General features: G+C 48.0%; 3 protein-coding genes across 3 annotated transcripts; 2 read left to right on the forward strand and 1 right to left on the reverse strand.

Moving 5' to 3' along the window:
- The first annotated feature begins 638 nt into the window (after nucleotides 1-638).
- On the forward strand, nucleotides 639-6,273 carry LOC124691836 (calmodulin-binding protein 60 B-like). Its single transcript, XM_047225111.1, has 8 exons — nucleotides 639-742; nucleotides 2,132-2,207; nucleotides 2,334-2,392; nucleotides 3,528-4,021; nucleotides 4,096-4,256; nucleotides 4,336-4,539; nucleotides 5,003-5,195; nucleotides 5,391-6,273. Exons 1-8 carry the CDS (start codon nucleotides 654-656, stop codon nucleotides 5,978-5,980), a joined length of 1,866 nt encoding a protein of 621 aa, XP_047081067.1. The 5' UTR covers nucleotides 639-653; the 3' UTR covers nucleotides 5,981-6,273.
- Nucleotides 6,274-6,975: 702 nt separating this feature from the next.
- LOC124689799 (CASP-like protein 2C4) lies at nucleotides 6,976-8,437 on the forward strand. The gene is made up of 2 exons (XM_047223269.1): nucleotides 6,976-7,385; nucleotides 8,135-8,437. Exons 1-2 carry the CDS (start codon nucleotides 7,050-7,052, stop codon nucleotides 8,435-8,437), a joined length of 639 nt encoding a protein of 212 aa, XP_047079225.1. The 5' UTR covers nucleotides 6,976-7,049.
- A 2,786-nt stretch (nucleotides 8,438-11,223) lies between these two features.
- On the reverse strand, nucleotides 11,224-16,171 carry LOC124691837 (4-coumarate--CoA ligase 3-like). Its single transcript, XM_047225112.1, has 6 exons — nucleotides 15,378-16,171; nucleotides 14,463-14,816; nucleotides 14,180-14,378; nucleotides 12,079-12,292; nucleotides 11,857-11,959; nucleotides 11,224-11,651 (listed from the first exon to the last, which is right to left on the reverse strand). The coding sequence occupies exons 1-6, from the start codon at nucleotides 16,038-16,040 to the stop codon at nucleotides 11,511-11,513; spliced, it is 1,674 nt and encodes a 557-aa protein (XP_047081068.1). The 5' UTR covers nucleotides 16,041-16,171; the 3' UTR covers nucleotides 11,224-11,510.
- Between the last annotated feature and the right edge of the window lie 3,732 nt (nucleotides 16,172-19,903).

A 19,903-nucleotide genomic window follows, 5' to 3' on the forward strand; every position in this document is an offset into this window, starting at 1 on the left:
GTGGACCCAAGATTTTCATCATGCCTAGACGCAATGTAAATCCAGCCAAATTTTGATCAATTTTTTTTATAATCAAAATAGGCTATACCGCCGACCGGAAGCTTGGCACGGGCTTAGGGATGGTTGGGTCCTCCTATGGACGTGGACATGATCTTTCTTACTTGTATGTCCTCTTTGCACTAATCGATGAACTGGTTGCAATTTTTATAGGATAATATTTTTGTGGTAGAATATGGGATAGAGTATTATTACCAATCCCAAATCTTGTACAGATGTGAATCCATTTTCATTTGGGCAAAAACTTGCCCATTGTTTCCTGTGAACCACACTACCCGGAGAAGAAAACAAAGTAACACGGAGGGGCGATTTGCAAAAGAAGCAGCTCTTTGGGCTTTCCAGTGGCCTGTATCTCTATCCTGCGGAGAATCTGCCACCTCCCCGCCGACGCCGACGCCTCCTTGCTTTCTCTCCCCTCCTCTCCCGTCCTCATCGCGATCCCTTCCGCCCGCCTCCTCCACCCGAATCCAGCGCCCAGCCCAGGTGAGCCGGCCGATCGATCCCTCCCTCCCGCCGAGCCGAGCCAGAAATCTGACCCGAGTCTCGCTCAATTCGGTGCAGATTCGAAGCGCGGGCTAGGGTTCCGTGCCGCGGCGATGAAGGAGAAGCGCGGGCTCGAAGCACCCGCCGCCGCAGGCGACGGAGGCCCTGACGCTAAGCGGCCGCGGCCCCCGGCTCTGGCTAGGTTTGAACCTCGTGGAGTTTTCAGTACTTGGTCTGTTGTTTGTATAGCTGTGTGAATTTAGTTGTGATCTAGCGGCGATACAGTTAGGACTCGGAAATCCATGTTCAAAAATTTACTGCTCGTGACTTGGTGCTGTGTAAATTGAAGGCCAGTAAATATAATCCTTTGTTTTTCATGTACCACTGGAGGTCTTGTGTTATTTTGGAGTGATGTTTACGCTTTTAGTTGCTGTGCTGAACCATAACTTTGATCTATAAGTAACCATGGCCGAGTTGAAATTTCCTTTCTGAGATTATACTTTTTGGTTCTACAAAGATTTTAAGCTTGATTTGGTGTGACATGCTGGGGAGACGGCGGGATTCTTGCTAAATTGGTAGTTAACTGTTGAAGAAAGGACAAGATCCGCAATGAGTTGCTTTGGGAGAGCACACTCGTCGTGACCTGTAACAGAAACTCCTGCCCTTACCATTGAAATCAAATAAAACATAGACACTACACATTCATTGTATGGTCTTGCGGCATGACTACTCTCATCTTAATATAGCGTGTAAAAGGAGTTTGTGCGTCATACACTTAGGGGTCGCGCCATAGTCCAGCTCTTTAAAAAAAGTGTTATACATCGTCCAGCACGCATCCGGAAAAAACCAAATACACCTTTTTTTCTGAGCTCGACAGCTTGTTGCCATCTTTAACTCGAGGCTAGTTATTCCCTCCATGCCTTTTCGAATGATGTTTTAGCCTCACACATGATTGAGAAAATACATGAGATTACTGCAGTGTCCATTTTAAATTGCATTCTTTGCTATCTAATGGAACTTGTTTGTTTATTAAACACCCCGATGGCCAACTGACATGAATCTACCCAATTAATGGCAAGAACCCAACTCTATATGTCATTCAAAGAAAATGATGGAGGTGTATATTTTGTAGGTTATGTTTATTATAGGCATAACCTTTATACTCTTCTCCTGTTTATTTTAATAGCATAAGCATAACATTGTTTAGTGTTACCATATGAACAAATGTAGACATTTCTGGTGCATTTAGCACATGCCACGTTCCTGGTTGTGGTCTGTGTTCATGTACTGTTGGATACTTGGATGTGCTACAGACTACATGGATCATTGTAGGACAACTAGCAAGTCTTATTTTAGGATCTTTTAGTAACTAGCGTATCTCATTTGCCTGCATATAGCTGTAATCGTGATTCTGTCTTGAAATGCTAGAAGACTGACATGCACTAACATTTTGATATTCTGTTGTGGCCTGTTGAATATAAGTTTAATATTATGTGAATGGTTTAAGCGAACGTCTAATTGTTAGTGTTTATCTTCCATCCATATGATCATTTGATCAGGACAATAGTACTTATTCATTCTATTTGTACAGTGTTATTGTTGAAGCACTAAAGGTGGATAGTCTGCAGAGGCTTTGCTCATCACTGGAACCAATTCTCCGTAGAGTGGTAAGAACAAAGAGTGTACATACTAAGCGTAAATATTTGTTCACATCGCTTTATGGAGTTGCTAAATGTCTATTGGAATTTCGTGTTTCTTTCTTTAGATTGTAATTCCGTACTTCTTGTTTGTAGGTTAGTGAAGAAGTGGAGCGTGCCTTGGGAAAACTTGGTTCTGCTGCAATCACTGGGAGGTATGGTATCAAACCAACAATGAAGCAAATATATTAGTTTCTTGGTTAAAAGTCAACATGTTACTTTGTGTGTAAGATTCACCAAAATGTCTGTGTGGTGCTTTGTCCGTGTTACTTGACATGGATATGCCTCTTGTATGATATGTATCAGGTGTATCAGAGTATTTTGATTATTTTTGAAATATTGATGCACACTGGTTCATGGCATAGAACCCTCTGCCAGACAACAAAACTCGTCGTACAATGTAGGAGTATGCGAGTACCCAAGCAGTTACCCTTCCCCATCTCCTCTAGCAACCTCCATCTCCCCCTCCAGTGCGAATTAAAACAGAAAGTTGGATGATGCAGGCAGGTTGTTGCTCAAATTAGTTGGTATGGGTTCATTGAGAAGAAGGTTCATCTCTTGGCAAAGATGGGGCACAATCTGTTCCGTTGTAAACTTTTTTCTTTGTTTCAATCTATAGAACCCTGTTACAACTTAGACCTAGTTCAGGACTGCAATAACGGCAGTGGGATCTTGTGTGCATAGTTGATCTGAAATGAATACAAATTGAAAATGCTTTGTGTGGCGTATGTTCTACTTGGAGATTCTATGTTCCTAGTGCCAATTCTAGCCTAAACAAACTATACTGTAGAATACTTCTTAAGTTTTCAAATGTATGTATGCACAGTCTAAGGGCGTACCCAGTGCCGAAAGCTCGCTTACATTGCGGGGTCTGGGAAGGGAATTTCTAGGCAGTCTGTCCCTTGTTTTTTCATGAAAAGAGGCTGATTTGAACCCAGAACCTCCAGAGCAAAAGTGGAGATCTACCAGCTGTATCAGTCTGTTAAGGAAAAATCATGTATCGCCGTATGCCCTTATCCTAGTTTTTCCTAAAATCTTCTAGTTGTATACATCCACCATTTAGATGTACTTTTAGAGTTGGGCATAATAATTAAGAGTGTGGATGAATTGTCATATTTGCACTTCAATCATTTCCACGTCCATCTTTTTTTCCCCACCTATGCATTAAATTACCTCTTTGACAAATAAAATTAAGTACATAGTTTGCATTTGCTTTGAGGCCTAAAAGGCGAGCAACTGCTTTCAGAACCATCTGATACTAATTATTTGCTACCTATTGGAATAATTCAGGTCTTCTCCAAAGCGAATTGAAGGTCCTGGTGGAAGTAATATGCAACTCCAGTTCAGGACAAGATTGTCCCTTCCCCTTTTTACCGGAGGAAAAGTTGAAGGGGAGCAGGGTGCCGCAATTCATGTTGTTTTGCTTGATTCTGGCACTGGCCGTGTTGTATCTTCTGGACCAGAGTCGTCTGCCAAGCTTGATATTGTTGTTCTAGAAGGTGATTTCAACAATGAAGACGAGGAAGGCTGGACAGGGGAAGAATTCGACAGCCATGTAGTGAAGGAGCGTGAGGGAAAACGTCCTATTATAACTGGCGATATACAAGTCACATTGAAAGAAGGTGTTGGCACAATTGGGGAGTTCACGTTCACAGATAACTCTAGCTGGATAAGGAGTAGGAAATTCAGACTTGGTTTGAAAATTGCCTCAGGATTTTGTGAAGGTGTTCGCATCCGTGAGGCAAAAACTGAAGCTTTCATGGTTAAGGACCATAGAGGAGAATGTAAGTCCTCTGCCATGATCATCACGTGCTTCCTCTTGACATGTCTCTGAAAACTTTGAATTTCACTTCTTTAGTGTACAAGAAGCACTATCCACCTGCATTGAAGGATGAGGTCTGGAGATTGGAGAAAATAGGGAAAGATGGGTCGTTCCATAAGAGGCTGAACAAATCTGGAATTTTAACAGTTGAAGAATTCCTTAGGCTTGTTGTTCGAGACCCACAGAAGTTGCGCACTGTAAGTTTGTTTCTTTTTAACCAGCCTTTCTTTTTGTTGTTATTTTCGTTCTAACTCTTATGCTGTTCTGCTGTGGTAGATCCTTGGAAGTGGTATGTCCAACAAGATGTGGGATGCTCTAGTTGAACATGCAAAAACTTGTGTCCTAAGTGGAAAATATTACATATATTACTCTGATGAGAACAGAACTGCTGGTGCTATTTTCAATGACTTATATGCATTCTGTGGGTTGATTTCTGGCGAGCAATTCTATTCATCTGAGAGTCTCGATGATAGCCAAAAGGTTTGTGTTATGGGCATATATTGGGGGCATTTGATATCTATTGTTATGTTTGAACTTAAATATTGTTTACATCCATTTTAACATGTCATTCTAGACAATTAATTAAACTTGTCCTGCTGTGGAGTATTGAAAATGGATATGTAGACGGCTGGCTTCATGTTATATCACTTTGGTTTAGATCTATCCACACACCCTTCTTATATTCAAGAATGATCGTCATGGATCATGTGTACTAACTATTAAACTTCTGGACCCTAAACACACTGACTGTTCATTAGGTAAGTTAAACCATCAATTATAGCCAGTTTATTAAATCTGTTTAGAACCTTTTCTGTGCTTATGTTGACTGCAGCAGCTTCTCTTTAAATAACTCTACTTATGAGTATTTTTACCGCTCTAATCAGCAGAAGTGAAACTTTTTAGATAAAGCCTTGAGTGATTAGAATGGTTTTGTTTGGTACAGCTCTTTGCTGATGCATTGGTGAAGAAAGCATATGACAATTGGATGTATGTCATTGAATATGATGGTAAAGCTCTCGTGAATCCTAAATCGAAGAAAAGGGCTGCACCAATTAGTCAAGCTGAGGCTCACGCTCCTCCTGCTGCATATGTGCAGCGCATTTCTTCAACGAGTATGTCAGGCCCATCATCAGCAGGTGAGCAGCACCTAAGTGCTTAGATAAAGTATTTTTTATATATTTTAATTCAAAACTGGGAAAATAGGATCTGCTCGTGGTATAAACATATTAAGCAGATTAACCAAAGAGTGTATGGAGTATATGCATTATGTTACTGTCCCACTCTGGAATAGCAGTCCTTGATAACTATATGTTTTGTTTCATTAATTTCAGGCACAACAGGTTCTATAGGATATGATGGCAACCAGTCAGCAACACAGTTTGCTCAGCTTCAAAGTACACCCGCCAATGTTCCCGCACCATATGATGACACCTTTTCATTTTTGCCGCCTAGCATGTTGATGGGGTCTGTCAATCAAGGAGCTGCCAGCGACGCCATGGGTCTGGAACTGGGCCAGTTGCAACAAGTAATTTCTCAAGGCCAGTCAATTCAGCCTGCAAACATGGGCTACGATGATTGGCATCGAACCCGTGATAACCAGTATGCTGATGACTTCACCGAGGACATCCGCATGAAAAGCCACCAGATGCTGGAGGGCGAAGACATGCAGCAGCTGCTCAGGGTCTTCAATATGGGTGGAGCTTCTAATGGTTTGGCAGATGAAACGTTTGCCTTCCAGTCTTACATGCCATCCCCATTGCCAACAATAGGTTTCGATGGTGAGCCCAGCCGTCCATCTGGCAAGGCCGTTGTTGGGTGGCTCAAGATAAAGGCAGCTATGAGATGGGGAATCTTTGTCAGGAAGAAAGCTGCAGAGAGAAGGGCACAGCTTGTTGAGCTGGAGGATGAAAGCATACCTTAGACGACACATGCTCACTGTTAGATGTTACTGTTGAAATGTGAAATACCCCCAGCTGCTGCTGCAAACTAGTTCTTTGGTTCACATTATTCAACCGAAACTAGCTTCTGTAAATCTACAGCGGGTAGCTCTGTTATCTTGTAAAAAGAACGTCCCTGTATAATTTCGACATGGATTCTCGTTTAACTTTGTACCCGTTTTTTGGTTAAATTCGTGCAGACTATTACTGTAGAAAACGATGTGAATTAATGTGAAACAGCGTTATGCTGATATGGCTAGAAATCTTTTGTGGTCCAGAACTTGTGGAAGGACGGACACCTTTTGTAAGGTTCAATTATTTTGCTGAACTGGTAGTACATGGGCATTATTATGTTCCTATTAATAGCTAATATGAACCGACCATAATTTGCCATGTTTGGCCTGGTTCTATCTTGAGAAGTGTTTGTTTGCAATCCGTTATGTCATTTGCCTATCAGAACCTCATCATTTCATCAACTCAGGAGACGGTCTAGTAAACTGGAAGGCAAATTGAACCAGTGCATATCTTTTCTGTTTCAGTATACTGTATCATAATCATGGCTGGAGCCTGGAGCGGAAGTGGCTACCTATCGTGTTCGTGGTGGCTCCCGCTTTTATGGTTTCTCGTTGACGCCGGCCTCCATGAATGGGAAGGCTACACAGCACAGGGGCGGAGCTGCACATGCAGGTAACTGTACACTGCCTTGCACACCATGGTAAAATAAAAATTCCATCGTAGCAAGCATATGAGTTCGACCTATTTGCTGTTTAATCCCATGGTGAAAATTCAGCAGGACTGAGAGTGAGAAAATTTATATTCCATATTTGACCTCTCGCATACGTTGAAGTCTCTGAACCAACCATTCAAAAAATAAAAATATAAGTGTCTGCACCAGCACTGACAGCAACGATCCATGCTCCACGCTATAAGCGCGCGCGCGCGAGGCCAACGCTTTCCGCGCGCGCGGGGCCAACGCCGCTACTACGTACGTGAGCGTCCGTGTCCGACTCTACAGAGCTCAATTCGGCCAAGCAGCTAGCACCTCCACCAGCGATGGCACCGGCGCTGGCGAGGCTGCAGGCGGCGGCGACGTCGGCGAGGGCGGAGACCCTGCTGCGGGGCGCGTGCGCGGCGACGTCGGCGTCGGCGGCGCTGCTGCTGGGCCTGAGCGCGCAGACCAAGACTGTGCTGTTCGTCCGGAAGAAGGCCGTGCCCAGGGACGTGGAGGCGCTCTGGGTGCTCATCGTCGCCGCCGCCGTGGCCGCGGGGTACCACGCCGCCCGGCTCGTCATGCGCCTCTACTCCGGCAGCAGCTTCGCCGGCGCCGGAAACGACGGCGGCCGGAGCCGCAGCAAGGCCGTCGCGTGGATCTCGTTCCTCCTCGACAAGGTGAGCTGCCTGACCCTTCAATTCTCGCTTAGTTTCTTTCCTGAAAACATGGCCGGCCGGGGAGCAGCTGTAGAGTTCCTGAAAAACAGGGGGATGAAACAGGTGTGCGTGACTGGCCCGGCGCCCAACTGTTTCCATTAATGCGCGCTCAATGGAATTATCGTGAGCTGCCTTTGCTTGCCACAGCGACGGGTGAAGGTGTACGTCGCTTTTAGCCAACAGCTAGATGGACGGCTAGCTCATTTCGTGCGTGCAACTTGAAATGCAATCGATTTCTGATGAAATTCCGATTCACCTACAAATTAACCTCCCAACTCACCCTCACTGTCACCACCACCGTTGACGTGCTTCTCGTCCGTCTTCGACTGACGCCTGACGGTACGCGAATAACCGTGCGTGTCCATGTCACATGGATTAACTTGGTAACTTGGTATGCATCTCGTTCGATCAACTGACGAGGATGAAAGGAGGCGCACTAACTCAGGCGGATGGTTGCAACGGTACGCCGTCTCCGACAGGGCCTTGCTTAACTCGCGCGCGCGCGTGACAAGAATCTCCATGGATTGATTGATGGCCGACCGTACGCGCGCGCCAACGGCAACACATTAACACTCGATCGTCAACCAGTAGCTACCTATTTAGAGCTATATACATATTATCTTGCTGGTGAACAAATTAGGCTCAGTTCTCATGTTAGTCTAGCGTGTGATTAACAATGTTGTGCCCTCCGTGTGAAAAAATTTCCGCAGGGCTGCGCGTACGTGGTGTTTGCGAGCAGCGTGGCGGCGCTGCAGGCGTGCTTCGTGGCGCTCATCGGCGTGGAGCCGCTGCAGTGGAGCAAGCTCTGCAACATCTACACGCGCTTCTGCGTGCAGGGCGCCTTCGGCATGGTCTGCGGCCTCGCCGCCGCCGTCGCCATGGCCGTCCTCTCCACCTTCTCCGCGCGTGACCTCTTCCGCCTCTACTCGCCGCTCGGCCGCCGCGCGCACACGCAGCGACAGCTGCTGGGAACGGCCACGTCGTCGTCGACCACAGAACTGCTTAAACCATGAGAAATGCATGATTATTAGGCTCCTTGTGATCTTCGTTTGCCTCGATTGGCTCTAGCGGTAGCAAGGTCTCTGAAACTGGAATATAATATATACATGCATTTGGTCATGAGTAGTATAAAGGGAAAAAATGTTAAATTATTTCAGGATTTTTTTCGCAACAAGATAGAGAGAACCAGGTTTGCCAGTTTGTGAAACCGCGTGTAAGTTTCAATGTTTCATCATGGTCAGTTGGTCATGAACAGAAGCATACCACCTTTTTTTTTAGAACAACAGAAACATAACACCTCCGGTTTTTTTTGCTCCCTCGCGTCGCTCCTCTGGCGGCTCGGGGGAGAAACCCTAGCGCCACCACTAGGCCCTCCCTCTCCCTCCCCCGCTTCGCCGCCGCCGGAGGGGACACCGGCGAAGCCGTGCGCGCCTCAAGGATGGTGGCGGCGGGGCAGTTGTTTCTCCGCCTCATCTTTTCCCCTCGCGTTTCCCCGGCGCGGGGGCGCCTGCAGGCGGCAGCGGAGGTTACGGGCTGGCTCGCGGCGGCCGGTGTCGGCCCGGCGGGGCTGCCTCGGGAGGCCGCGGCGGCACTGCTTCGGGCGGCCGCGGTGGCGGAGCTGCTTCGGGTGGACGCGGCGGTGGTGCTTCATCGGATGGCCGCGGCGACGGGCTGCAGCGGGAGGCCGCCGCGGAGGGGCCTGTGGATGGCCACGACGGAGGAGCCTGCCGGAGGCCATGGCGGCGGTGCTGCTTCGGGATGCTGCGGCGATGGGCGGGCCCCGATCTGGGCCTATTGGGCCATGCGGGCCATGGCCGCTGTTGGCGTTGGCGGCGTCTCCGTCATGGCGCTAGGGTGGCACGGTATGCGGCCATGGTCTGGCGCTGGGATGGCAGTGCGGTGGCGGCTTCGGGTGGTGCGGGGAGTTCTTGTCTGCGGTTTTTGGCGTTCGTCCTCGAGCCCCGTGTCGGTGTTGGTCGGCGTCCCCTCTATGTGGTGTTCCGGCGGCGCCCACGGTGATCTTCGGCGGTAATCCGTTGGCTTCGGGCTGTGCTGCCCTCTGCGCGTCAGCGGCTACATGTGGGCCAAGAGGTTGCTCAGCGGCTGCAGGTGGTGGTTTGTGCCGGTCCTTGTTGGCGGGCGCGAGGTCTTGGAACTCTTCGCTGGGCGAAAGCTCTGTCTTGGCGGCTAGCCAGGACCGACGACGGTGACGCCTGTGGGCGCCGCTTACTTCTTGAAGGCGTCGTCGAAGCGGGTGTTTCTTGTTCTCCGCTCGGGCTCCCCGGGGGAAACCCTAGATCCCTCGCGGGATCGAGCGTGGACGGCGCTCTTGTGTCGTTTTGCTTCTTGGGGCCTCGCTTTGGATGTCCACCGGACAATGGGACTTGTGGAGTGTTTTGGTGGTTTCGGCGGAGGCGGGTTCGCCAGGCGGGGCGCGACCTCGGGGCTGGCGTGTGGTGTCGTGTTGTAACGGTTTTTCGGCCTGTTTTCCTCATAAACGGGCCAACTCTTTTCTCCTATATCAATGCTTTTGCCTCGTTTCAAAAAAAGAAAAGAAACATAACACCTAAAATAGAGCAAATTTGTGAACAAAATATGGCCACTAGCCGAAATGAGGCCCGGTGTTACATATCCTTCTTGCATTTTGCAAAGCGGGCCGTACAGTGTTTATCAAATGGGCCTATCTGTTGCATCGAATTCACGTGCAGCGAGGTCAGTATGGGCCGTGAATGAATGGAGCTTCTACCCGTTCCCTTGGCCTTTCACAATAGTTTTTTTTTCTTTGCGAAGTATCCTACGATATTTTACTGATGTGGCATGTGATTTAAAAGAAATGAGATGGTTGTTTTATCTTAGCTAAGATACATCCCTTGAGGATAAAGAATTTTCTGGACATTTATGTATAAACAAATGCAGAAGCGCATAAGAATGAATCTTCTTTTTTATAGTCATTGTCACATGAGCAATTCACTATGGTTGTTGTGAGGTTGTGGGCACTGTGGCTAGGCGAAAGACAATACACGAGGAGATTTTGTAGATCCCTCTCTCGATTTTCGGCTCATGGAGCTAAATATCGCATATAAAGTCAAGCCAATGCGGTCAATATGAAATGTTACACCAACAAGTGCAGTCTAGCTTGCTCATCCCGCTAGTTTCATTAAGCTGAATGTTGATGCAGCAGTTTCCCGAGGAGCATCGGTATCGCCAGTACTAGGTATATCAGACCCTTCCATATTACCAAACCGAGTGATGACAACAGTGTCGTGTCCCTCATGGGGACAATGTTTGTGCAGCTAAAACCTCACAGGGGGCTCATTTGTGGAGCTAGAACCAGCCGGAGGGACCACCGGCATGGACCCGGGGTGGTTATTTCCCCAATTCCTTTTGTGTAGATATTTGTTTGGTAACGAGCAGAGTTGGATGCATGGTGTGGGTTTTGGTAGTCCTCTTTTGCGGTGTGTTGGATGGGCTTTCCACGCCTCATCGTTCGTTTTGATTCAGAGGAACATGGGGCCTTGACGTGTGAAGGGTGGTCGTTTGCCGGGTATATCGGTCTTCACAAGACTCTTGCATATTTTAGTTGTTCGATCAAGGATGATGGGTAACGATGATGACACTTGTAGCTAGCCTTGATAGATGCTCCTCTATTGGCAGTGCGTGTGGAGTCGAGAACTCGAGATTGGTAGCCAGGTCAGTCGATGCCCTTTGACGTGTCATGTTCCATGACGGCCTGTGTGGTTATCGATAAACTATTTTCCTTGATTTTCTGTTAATTAAGTTGCAACTTTTGCTCTCTTAATAAATGAAATGCGAACTATTTTGCATCGTTTCAAAAAATAAGCAGTTCATACAAAGCGCCTTTTGGGAAAAATCCCAGCGTTGTTCTTACATGGTCAAAAAATAAAACAACACATCTATTATATCATTTCATTTTATCAACATTACACAAGCAGGGCGAACCAACAAACTGATATCTCCTGCAAGAATAATCTGATCATGTACCCTCCCGTAGTTTCTTTCCCCATTTGGTGTGATCTATAACAGCACCATCAGTGACTGCGTTCCTGAGAAGCGGAGCGGCGGCTCTTAGCTTCTCGGCGCGGCAACTTCGGTAGGGATGCCAGCGGCGAGCCTGGCTCTCAAGTCCTTCCTTAGGATCTTGCCGGAAGGGTTCTTGGGAATGGAGTCGGTGAAGTAGACCTTGTTGATCCTCTTGTAGAAAACAACCTGCAGTTGCATCATCGAATATCTTAGACGTGACACATGGGCTCTGCAATTGCTCGTGAACAAAAATGCAAATAATTGACTGGCTGAACATGATTAGCACTAACTGACTACTTATCACATAGTGGTAAACCAGTTGTTCTGAACTTTCTGTACAACAGCAGTTGTTATGCGTGAGAGCTGTGTTGAAGCTTGAACATTAATTTACCTCCTTTGAGACGAATTGTTTGATCTCGTTCTCGGTGATCTCAGATCCTTCGATCCTCTTAATGAAGGCGACCGGGACTTCGCCGCAGAGATCATCCTTCACCCTGAAAGGGAAATAACCAGGAGGAAAATGAGCATTCTTTCTTTCAGCTGAAAAAAGAGGAAACACGACACTACAGTTGTAGCCACAAAAAAGGGAAGAGAGATGTAGTATGTGGCTTACCCTACGACGGCGGCGTCCTTGACCTCCGGGTTCGTGAGGAGGAGGGCCTCGAGCTCCGCCGGCGCCACCTGGAAGCCCTTGTACTTGATGATCTCCTTGAGCCTGTCGACGATGAAGATCTCGTCGTCGTCGTCCACCAAGCCGATGTCTCCGGTGTGCAGCCAGCCGTCCTTGTCGATGGTGTTCTTGGTAGACTCTGGGTCGTTCAGGTAACCTGCGTGATTCATTCCCCGAAGCGATGACGGTTAGTTCAGAGAAACCATCGTCGTCGTCACAAAATTCTAGAAACCATTAAAACAATGATCTTATTTGGTAGTACGGGAGATTTCCTCCGAATCATTCAGCATTCACATGGGATACCGCAAGGAGACTAGGAGACAGACATTCAGAAACAGCCACCATAACTGAAGTGCAGTTTGCACATGACACTATGACAGCATTCAGTTATTGGAACCTGACCACCAAACTGCATTTGCAGAGGTACACATCGATGATCTCAGGTGGGCGGTGCCGACTGCCGACCATCATTCAAGCGCATTCAGACGATGGCTTCAGGTAAGCCAAAAAAACTTACTGAACCACATGTGGCAGTTCTCGTTTGCTGTTGCTGCAGCATGGATACGATACAAACTGTCTGAAAGTGAACACCTCACATGGGATGAATGAACCCGAGATTCTTGGGAGGATCATCCAAGGAGTTGATAGGACAGGGCCCTTTCACGAGAAATGTTAGAATTGACTCGTGACACCAGCTCGGTTCTTCTGCTGGCTGGAGTGGAGTTGGTCACCCATTGCATTTGGTCGTTGGTTTGGTTTTATTTGGTACAGTTTGGTTCATTAGTGGTTGTGACACAGATAGATGCATAGGAATCGTTGGCGTGAGTAGCACCTTGACCACGACGGCACGGCCTCTCTGCACTGAAGATGCAGCAACCATCTGACGTGATCTCCACTTCTCACGCCAAGTACACAGCAACCGACGACGATTCGTTCTAAGTTTTCAGTACACCTAACAAACTCCCTGACACTACTACTTCAGAGGCTTCATTGCTTTCTCCCTCAGCTGTCCAACGCCTGGCAGGGTATTGTATAATACAATTTGTATCCTGGGTTGAGCACTACACGGAGTGTAAGGACAAATGAGATACTACTACTTGTGTCAACTGGACATAAACTAATGCTAGTGACCGGTTCCTCCAACATGCTTGTGCAGTCTCAGCTGTTGGTGCCTCCACTACTGCCATAGACATGCTCACAGCCTGCCAATACCTAAATACTATACTTCCTTCTGTTCCTTCACCAAATTTTGGCTCTAGTATTACCTTAGCTACTTGCGCATGTGTGGGGTCGTTGGATCTTTTGATCATGTGCCACTTGGATTCTGGAACCTTGCCATGGTGACTGACGGTGAGCTGTGTGCTATGTGCAGGCAGGCAATCTGAGAACGTGGATGTATGATTTTCAGGTTGTTAGCAACGTGCGTCGCTGTTTATTTATTCGCTGACAGTATTCTACAGGTTGTAGTCAGTCTGCCGTGCCAACAACCACGCGCCTGCGGCTGCTAGCACGAAAACGTGGAGTGGAGGGGACGGGGAATTCTCTTCCGGTCGATTAACAATCATTAGGATTGGACCTTGTTGGACCAGACCACTAACTAATCAAACAACTTTGTGCACACCAAGTCTCCAACCACTTAAAAGTGGCCTAACTGCACATCAACTTCACTTCATTTTATTTTGTTTTGCAATGCGTGAAAGGGAGTTTAATTTGAAGTTGCCAGGAAAATTCAGGTAAAATGGGACAATGTTTTCTCTTTCAGAACTACCGGACCAATGCAAATGGGGTTGTGCTCATCCAATCCAGGTTCCTGTCGAGCAGCGACGTCGCGTTGGACGACAAACTTGTTGGTTGCCGTCGTTCGGCCTGATCGCACAAGTTAGTCTGCTATATGCGCGACTTTTCTTTCCTTAAGGCAAAATGCGATGTGCCAAAGCAAAGCACCAAGTAGAGGTTAACGCCGCGACAGGAACCAGCCTATCGAGAGAGACCATCCGATCGAGATGTAGGGTTTTGTTTGCAGATGAAGGGGTGTGGTGCGTACCTATCATGATCTGCTTCCCGCGGACGCAGATCTCGCCAGGCTGGTTCCTGCCGAGGGATGCGCCGGTGTCGGGGTCGACGACCTTGAGCTCGGCGTTGCGCACCACGGTGCCGCACGACCCGGACTTGACCTTGAAGGGCTCCTTGGCGAAGGCCAGGCACATGGCCAGCACCGGCCCAGCCTCGGTCATCCCGTACCCCTGATCGAAACAAACGCAGCTCATCGTCAGTCAATGTCATTGATTACCGAGCTCGTGTACACCGGCATTGCGCGATCGGCGGACCTGTCCGAGCACGGCGTTGGGGATCTTAGCCATGAAGGCGTCCTGGAGGTCCTTGCCCATGGGCGCGGCGCCGGAGAGCACCATGCGGATGGAGGCGAGGTCGTCGGCGGTGACGCGGTCGCTCTTGGCGATCTCGACCACGATGGGGGGCACGAATGGCGCGATGGTGATGCGGTGCGCGCGGACGAGGTCCACCAGCGCGCCGACGTCGAACTTGCGCATGATGACGATGGCGGCGCCGACGCGGAGCCCCGCCAGCAGCACCGTGTGCAGCGAGTAGATGTGGAACAGCGGCAGCAGGCACAGCAGCGCGTCCTCCTTGTTGAAGCACACGTTCGGGTTCGACCCGTCGACCTGAAAATGTTCAGAGTGGTTTACTGTGTTAGAGTGCTTCTTCTGGGTGGGTGGGTGGATTTATTTTTTGAAAATGCTGCTCGTTGGCGCCAAACGCATCGCCCGCGGAGCACGAATCTTGGCGCCTGGATCGGACCAGACCCAGGAAAAGGCACCTGGTTCTGCGGGCCCAACGCGCTGCGAGCCGTGGAACCTACGCATGGAGCACGAGATGCCAAGAATATAACCAGAAATAATTGATTTATGAGCCAGCCTGCTCGATTGGCACCCAGAGCTCTGACCAAATGCAGCATTTGAAATGCTTCGAGAAACGCAAGACAATAGTGGGAGAATAATAATCCTAAATGGGAGGGTCCCACGGTTAGATGCGTAGAACGTGGACCCACATGTCATCCTCCGCGGCAGCTCAGCTCACCTCAGCTGGCTCGGCACCGACAGGTACAGTAGCAGTATAGTAGTAGAAATGTACTGTACTACCAGGCTGGCTGAGGCGTTGACCCCGAAACGGAATGGAAGCAGAGCTCAGAGGAGCAGAGGATTCGATCGGAATGGCGTACGTACCAGCTGGGCGACGCTGGTGACGAGGCTGCGGTGGGTGAGCATGACGCCCTTGGGGAGCCCGGTGGTGCCGGAGGAGTACGGCAGCGCCACGACGTCGTCGGGGAGGATCCCGGCCTCGTCGGCCTCGGGCAGCTCCTCGCCGGCGATCAGCTCCGCGAAGTCCACGCACCCGTCGCGCTTCCCGTCGACGGTGACCACGGGCACGCTCCGCCCCGCCGCGAACTCCAGCACCTTCTCCACGGCGCAGGCCTCCGTGACGATCACCTTGGCGCCCGCCGCCTCCGCCTGGCGGTGGATCTCGTGCGGGGTGTAGAACGGGTTGGCGGTGGTGGTGGCGGCGCCCAGCCTGGCCGCGCCCAGGAAGGAGAAGGCGAACTCGGGGCAGTTGCGGAGCAGGTTCATCACCACGTCGCCCTTGCAGACGCCCATGCGGCGCAGCCCCGCCGCCGCGCGACGGGTGAGGGACTCGACCTCTGCGTAGGTGTAGGAGGCGCCCGTCTGGCCGTCGATGATGCAGGGGCGGGACGCGACCTCGGACATCTTCTCGAAGCAGTAGCTCTGCAGCGTCTGCTCGTTGTTGATCTCGATGTCGGGCAGCTTCGACCGGAACACCGTCTCCGCCACGGCCACGGACACCACTGACTCCTCCGGCACGGAACCCATGGTAATGATCTAGTACGAGTAGAGCTAGCTAGGTACCTCACCGGCCGGCGATCGATCGAGAAATGGAGATTAAGGAAATCTTCTTGTAAGGTGGTCGTGGGAGATGGCTGGTGCGAGTGCGTGCGCTTGCTTGCTTGATCTCCTGAAGAAGAATGGAGGAAGGGAAGATGGCGGGTGTAATATACGGGGGAAGGAGCCGGGGAGTTGGTGAGTGGGGCCAGGGAGGATGACGCGTGGGGCCGGCATGGCAGTGAGAGTGGGAGGGTTGGTGAGAGTGGCTGGGGTTCGTTGACTGGGGCAGGGGTGCCACGTCGACGTCGTTTACCTACTCTACTCCATGATGATGATCGGCGTGCAGCTCAGCCGTTCGACGGAATCCTCCCTTGATCGCATTGGCCGCTCGTTCGTGCGCCGGGGTTGGTGACGATGGTTGCTGCAAAAAGTCATGCCCAAACCTGGTTCAGATACATGTGTCACCTTTTCTTCTTCTTTCAAAACTAAAACATGTGTCACCACCTTCAAGGAATCAAGGCTGTATTTTGCATTATACCATCTCAGGTGAAGGAGGTTGGTACAATTTTAAGGTTCAATTTCCTGGTATTTTTGGGGTCAGGTTTGTTCATTTTGTGGTCTACGGTGGTTGTTCCATTTCCAAAAGTCATGCCCAAATCTGCTCAGATACATGTGTCACCTGCGGCAGGGCTGTATTCCATATCTGGTGAAGGAGGCGGAAATGGCTGAGGTTGGTACAAGTTTCATGCGAGACTTCCTGGTATTTTTGGGGTCAAATTTGTTGATTTTTTGGTCTACGGTGATTGCTCCATTTGACAACCTTGTCTCACTTAGTCTTCGACAAAAGAATTTCAAATGTGTACACGGAGAAAAGTGTCTTTTTAAGAGGACCAAAGTTCCATAGTTTTTTCTTTTTCGATAAAGGATGTTTTATTACTTGTGATAAGCAATTACATCCAGCCTCTGCATAACCAGGATGCACACAGCTGTTCAAGTTTCTGGATCCAACAGTAAATGAAAAAGGTGAAATACATATCGAGACGATGAATTATATAACGCCTAAGTAGAGGGTGGAGCTTCAATCCGTAGACTATGCTGCCACCCATGTAGGGAAAAAGTATCCCTCGCCGTAGCCTCCAACCGTGTACAGACCTCCGTAAATAGGTCTCGGTTCTCCACCCGCTGAAGAGGTAACCATGAACGGAGAATACCTGTACATCTGTAGATGACCTGCAACAAAGAACAATTTTTTCGTTAAAAATCTTGTCATTTCTACTTAGCCAAAGCGTCCAGATAACTGCTAGCGCCCCCACCCTAAGAAGCAACTTAAACCTTGAATCAACCCCGTGAAGCCAGTTACCAAAGACATTTGCCACACTAGTCGGGGGATACAGGGTAGACGCTACTTGGATGACTGACCATATAGATCTCGCAAAACTGCACTGGAAGAATAGGTGTTTGATGGTTTCATCATGGTGACAGAAAACACACCGTGTACTTCCGTGCCAATTCCGCTTAACAAGATTATCTTTAGTAAGAATAACCCCTCGGTGAAGGTACCATCCAAATTTTTTAATTTTTAATGGTATCTTCATCTTCCAATTTTTATTATTATTATCAACTGGTAAATCAGAATGAAGGATCGCATTGTATAAAGATTTGACTGAGAAAGAGCCATTCACATGAAGATTCCATCTAAATTCATCCGGTTCAGGAGATAAGTGAATATCTCCCAATCGTGGAACTAGATTATTCCATGCTATTAGCCTTTGTCCAAGTAAAACCCGTCTGAACGTCACATTCGGTGGTGAGGTAGCCATTACTGTAGCAATGGTATCACCTTTGCGACAAACAATACTATACAATGCAGGATATTGTTCGCTCAGGGAAGCATTGTCCAACCAAACATCTTCCCAGAACCGTATCTGTGCTCCATTCTTAATAGAAAAAGTACCATGGAGAAAAAAGATATTTTTAGTCGCCATGAGACCAGCCCAGAAGTGAGAGTCCCCGGGTTTCCACACCACTTGGGAGAGAGTCTTCGAGCCAATATACTTTCTCCGAAGAATAGTTTGCCAAATCCCATTCTCAGTAAGAAGCTTAAAAAGCCATTTACCTAGCAGAGCTGAATTCTTGACCTCCAGGTCATGAACTCCAAGTCCGCCTTGATCTTTGGGACTACACACTATACTCCATTTAACCAATCGATATTTCTTTTTCTCGCTATCCCCTTGCCAAAAGAATCTGGATCGATAATAATCGAGTTTATGCAGAATTCCTTTCGGCAGAAGAAAGAATGATAACATATACAGTACCATATTTGTCGAGCACCGAATTAATGAGTACCAATCTTCCTCCTAGGGACAACAATTTGCCTTTCCAACTACTAAGGCGTTTCTGTAATCTTTCTTCCACAATTTTCCATTCAGCAATTGTAAGTCTCCGATAGTGAATCGGAATACCCAAATACCGAATAGGAAATTGGCCTTGCCCACAACCAAACAACTCAGTATATTGAGTCATATCATTATGGGCCTCGCCGAAATAGAACAATTCACTTTTATGGAAGTTAATTTTCAATCCCGACAACTGCTCGAAAGCTGCTAAAATTAATTTGAGATTACGAGCCTTTTCGAGATCATGATCCATAAAAAGAATTGTGTCATCGGCATATTGAAGGATAGATAAACCCCCATCAACCAGATGTGGAATCACACCCTCAATTTGACCATCAGACTTGGCACGCTCTATGAGTATTGCCAACATATCCGCTACAATGTTGAATAACATCGGTGATAGTGGATCTCCTTGGCGTAACCCTTTTCGTGTCAGAAAATAGTGTCCGGTGTCATCATTGACCCGAACTGCCACACTACCTCCATACACGAAATCGTGAATTAGAGCGCGCCACTCAGGAGAAAAACCTTTCATCCTGAGTGTCTGTTGGAGGAAAGACCATTTGACCTTATCATATGCCTTTTCGAAATCTAATTTCAACATGACCCCATTTAGTTTCTTCGAATGCATCTCGTGTATTGTCTCATGCAGAACTGCCACTCCATCAAGGATATTCCTTCCTTGCATGAAAGCAGTCTGAGAAGGTTGGACGACATGGTCCGCAACCGTATTAAGTCTAATGGTGGCCACTTTCGTGAAAATCTTGAAACTGACGTTTAAGAGGCAAATAGGTCTATATTGTTGAATCCTTTCTGCCTCATTAACCTTCGGTAACAAATTTACTTCACCAAAATTTAGACGAAATAGTTCTAGTTGTCCTGTGTGAAGATCACTGAACAAATCTAGAACATCCAATTTAATAGTATCCCAGAAAGTTTGATAGAACTCCGCTGGGAAACCATCTAGACCCGGTGCTTTATTGCATTCTATTTGGAAAATTGCCTTCTGAACCTCATCCTCAGAATAAGGTGCGGTTAAAAGACCATTTTTTTCTGGAGAAACTTGGGATATATCATCCGTTCGGTCCTCATTAAGTGAAAAAGAACTTTCCACCGGAGGCCCAAACAGATCCTTATAATAATTAGTAATGTATGATTTGAGTTGCTCATGTCCTTCAATGACCCCTTCATCTTGGATGAGAGAGTGAATACGTTTTTTACGATGTCTTCCATTGGCTAATCCATGAAAATATCGTGTATTCGAATCCCCTTCCAAAATGAATTGGGCCTTTGATCGTTGATACCATTTGAGTTCCTCTTCGCGAAGAAGACTCGCCATATGCGCATTGGATAGATTCTTAAGATCAATCTCTTGCGTGGATAACGGTCTCACTTCCGCGACGGCCTCTAGATCATCGATCACTTTTGAAAGACGAGCCTTCTCCTTTTTAAGAA

The sequence above is a fragment of the Lolium rigidum genome, chromosome 2 (assembly GCF_022539505.1).
Source record: "Lolium rigidum isolate FL_2022 chromosome 2, APGP_CSIRO_Lrig_0.1, whole genome shotgun sequence".
In the NCBI taxonomy this organism is placed as follows: domain Eukaryota; kingdom Viridiplantae; phylum Streptophyta; class Magnoliopsida; order Poales; family Poaceae; genus Lolium; species Lolium rigidum.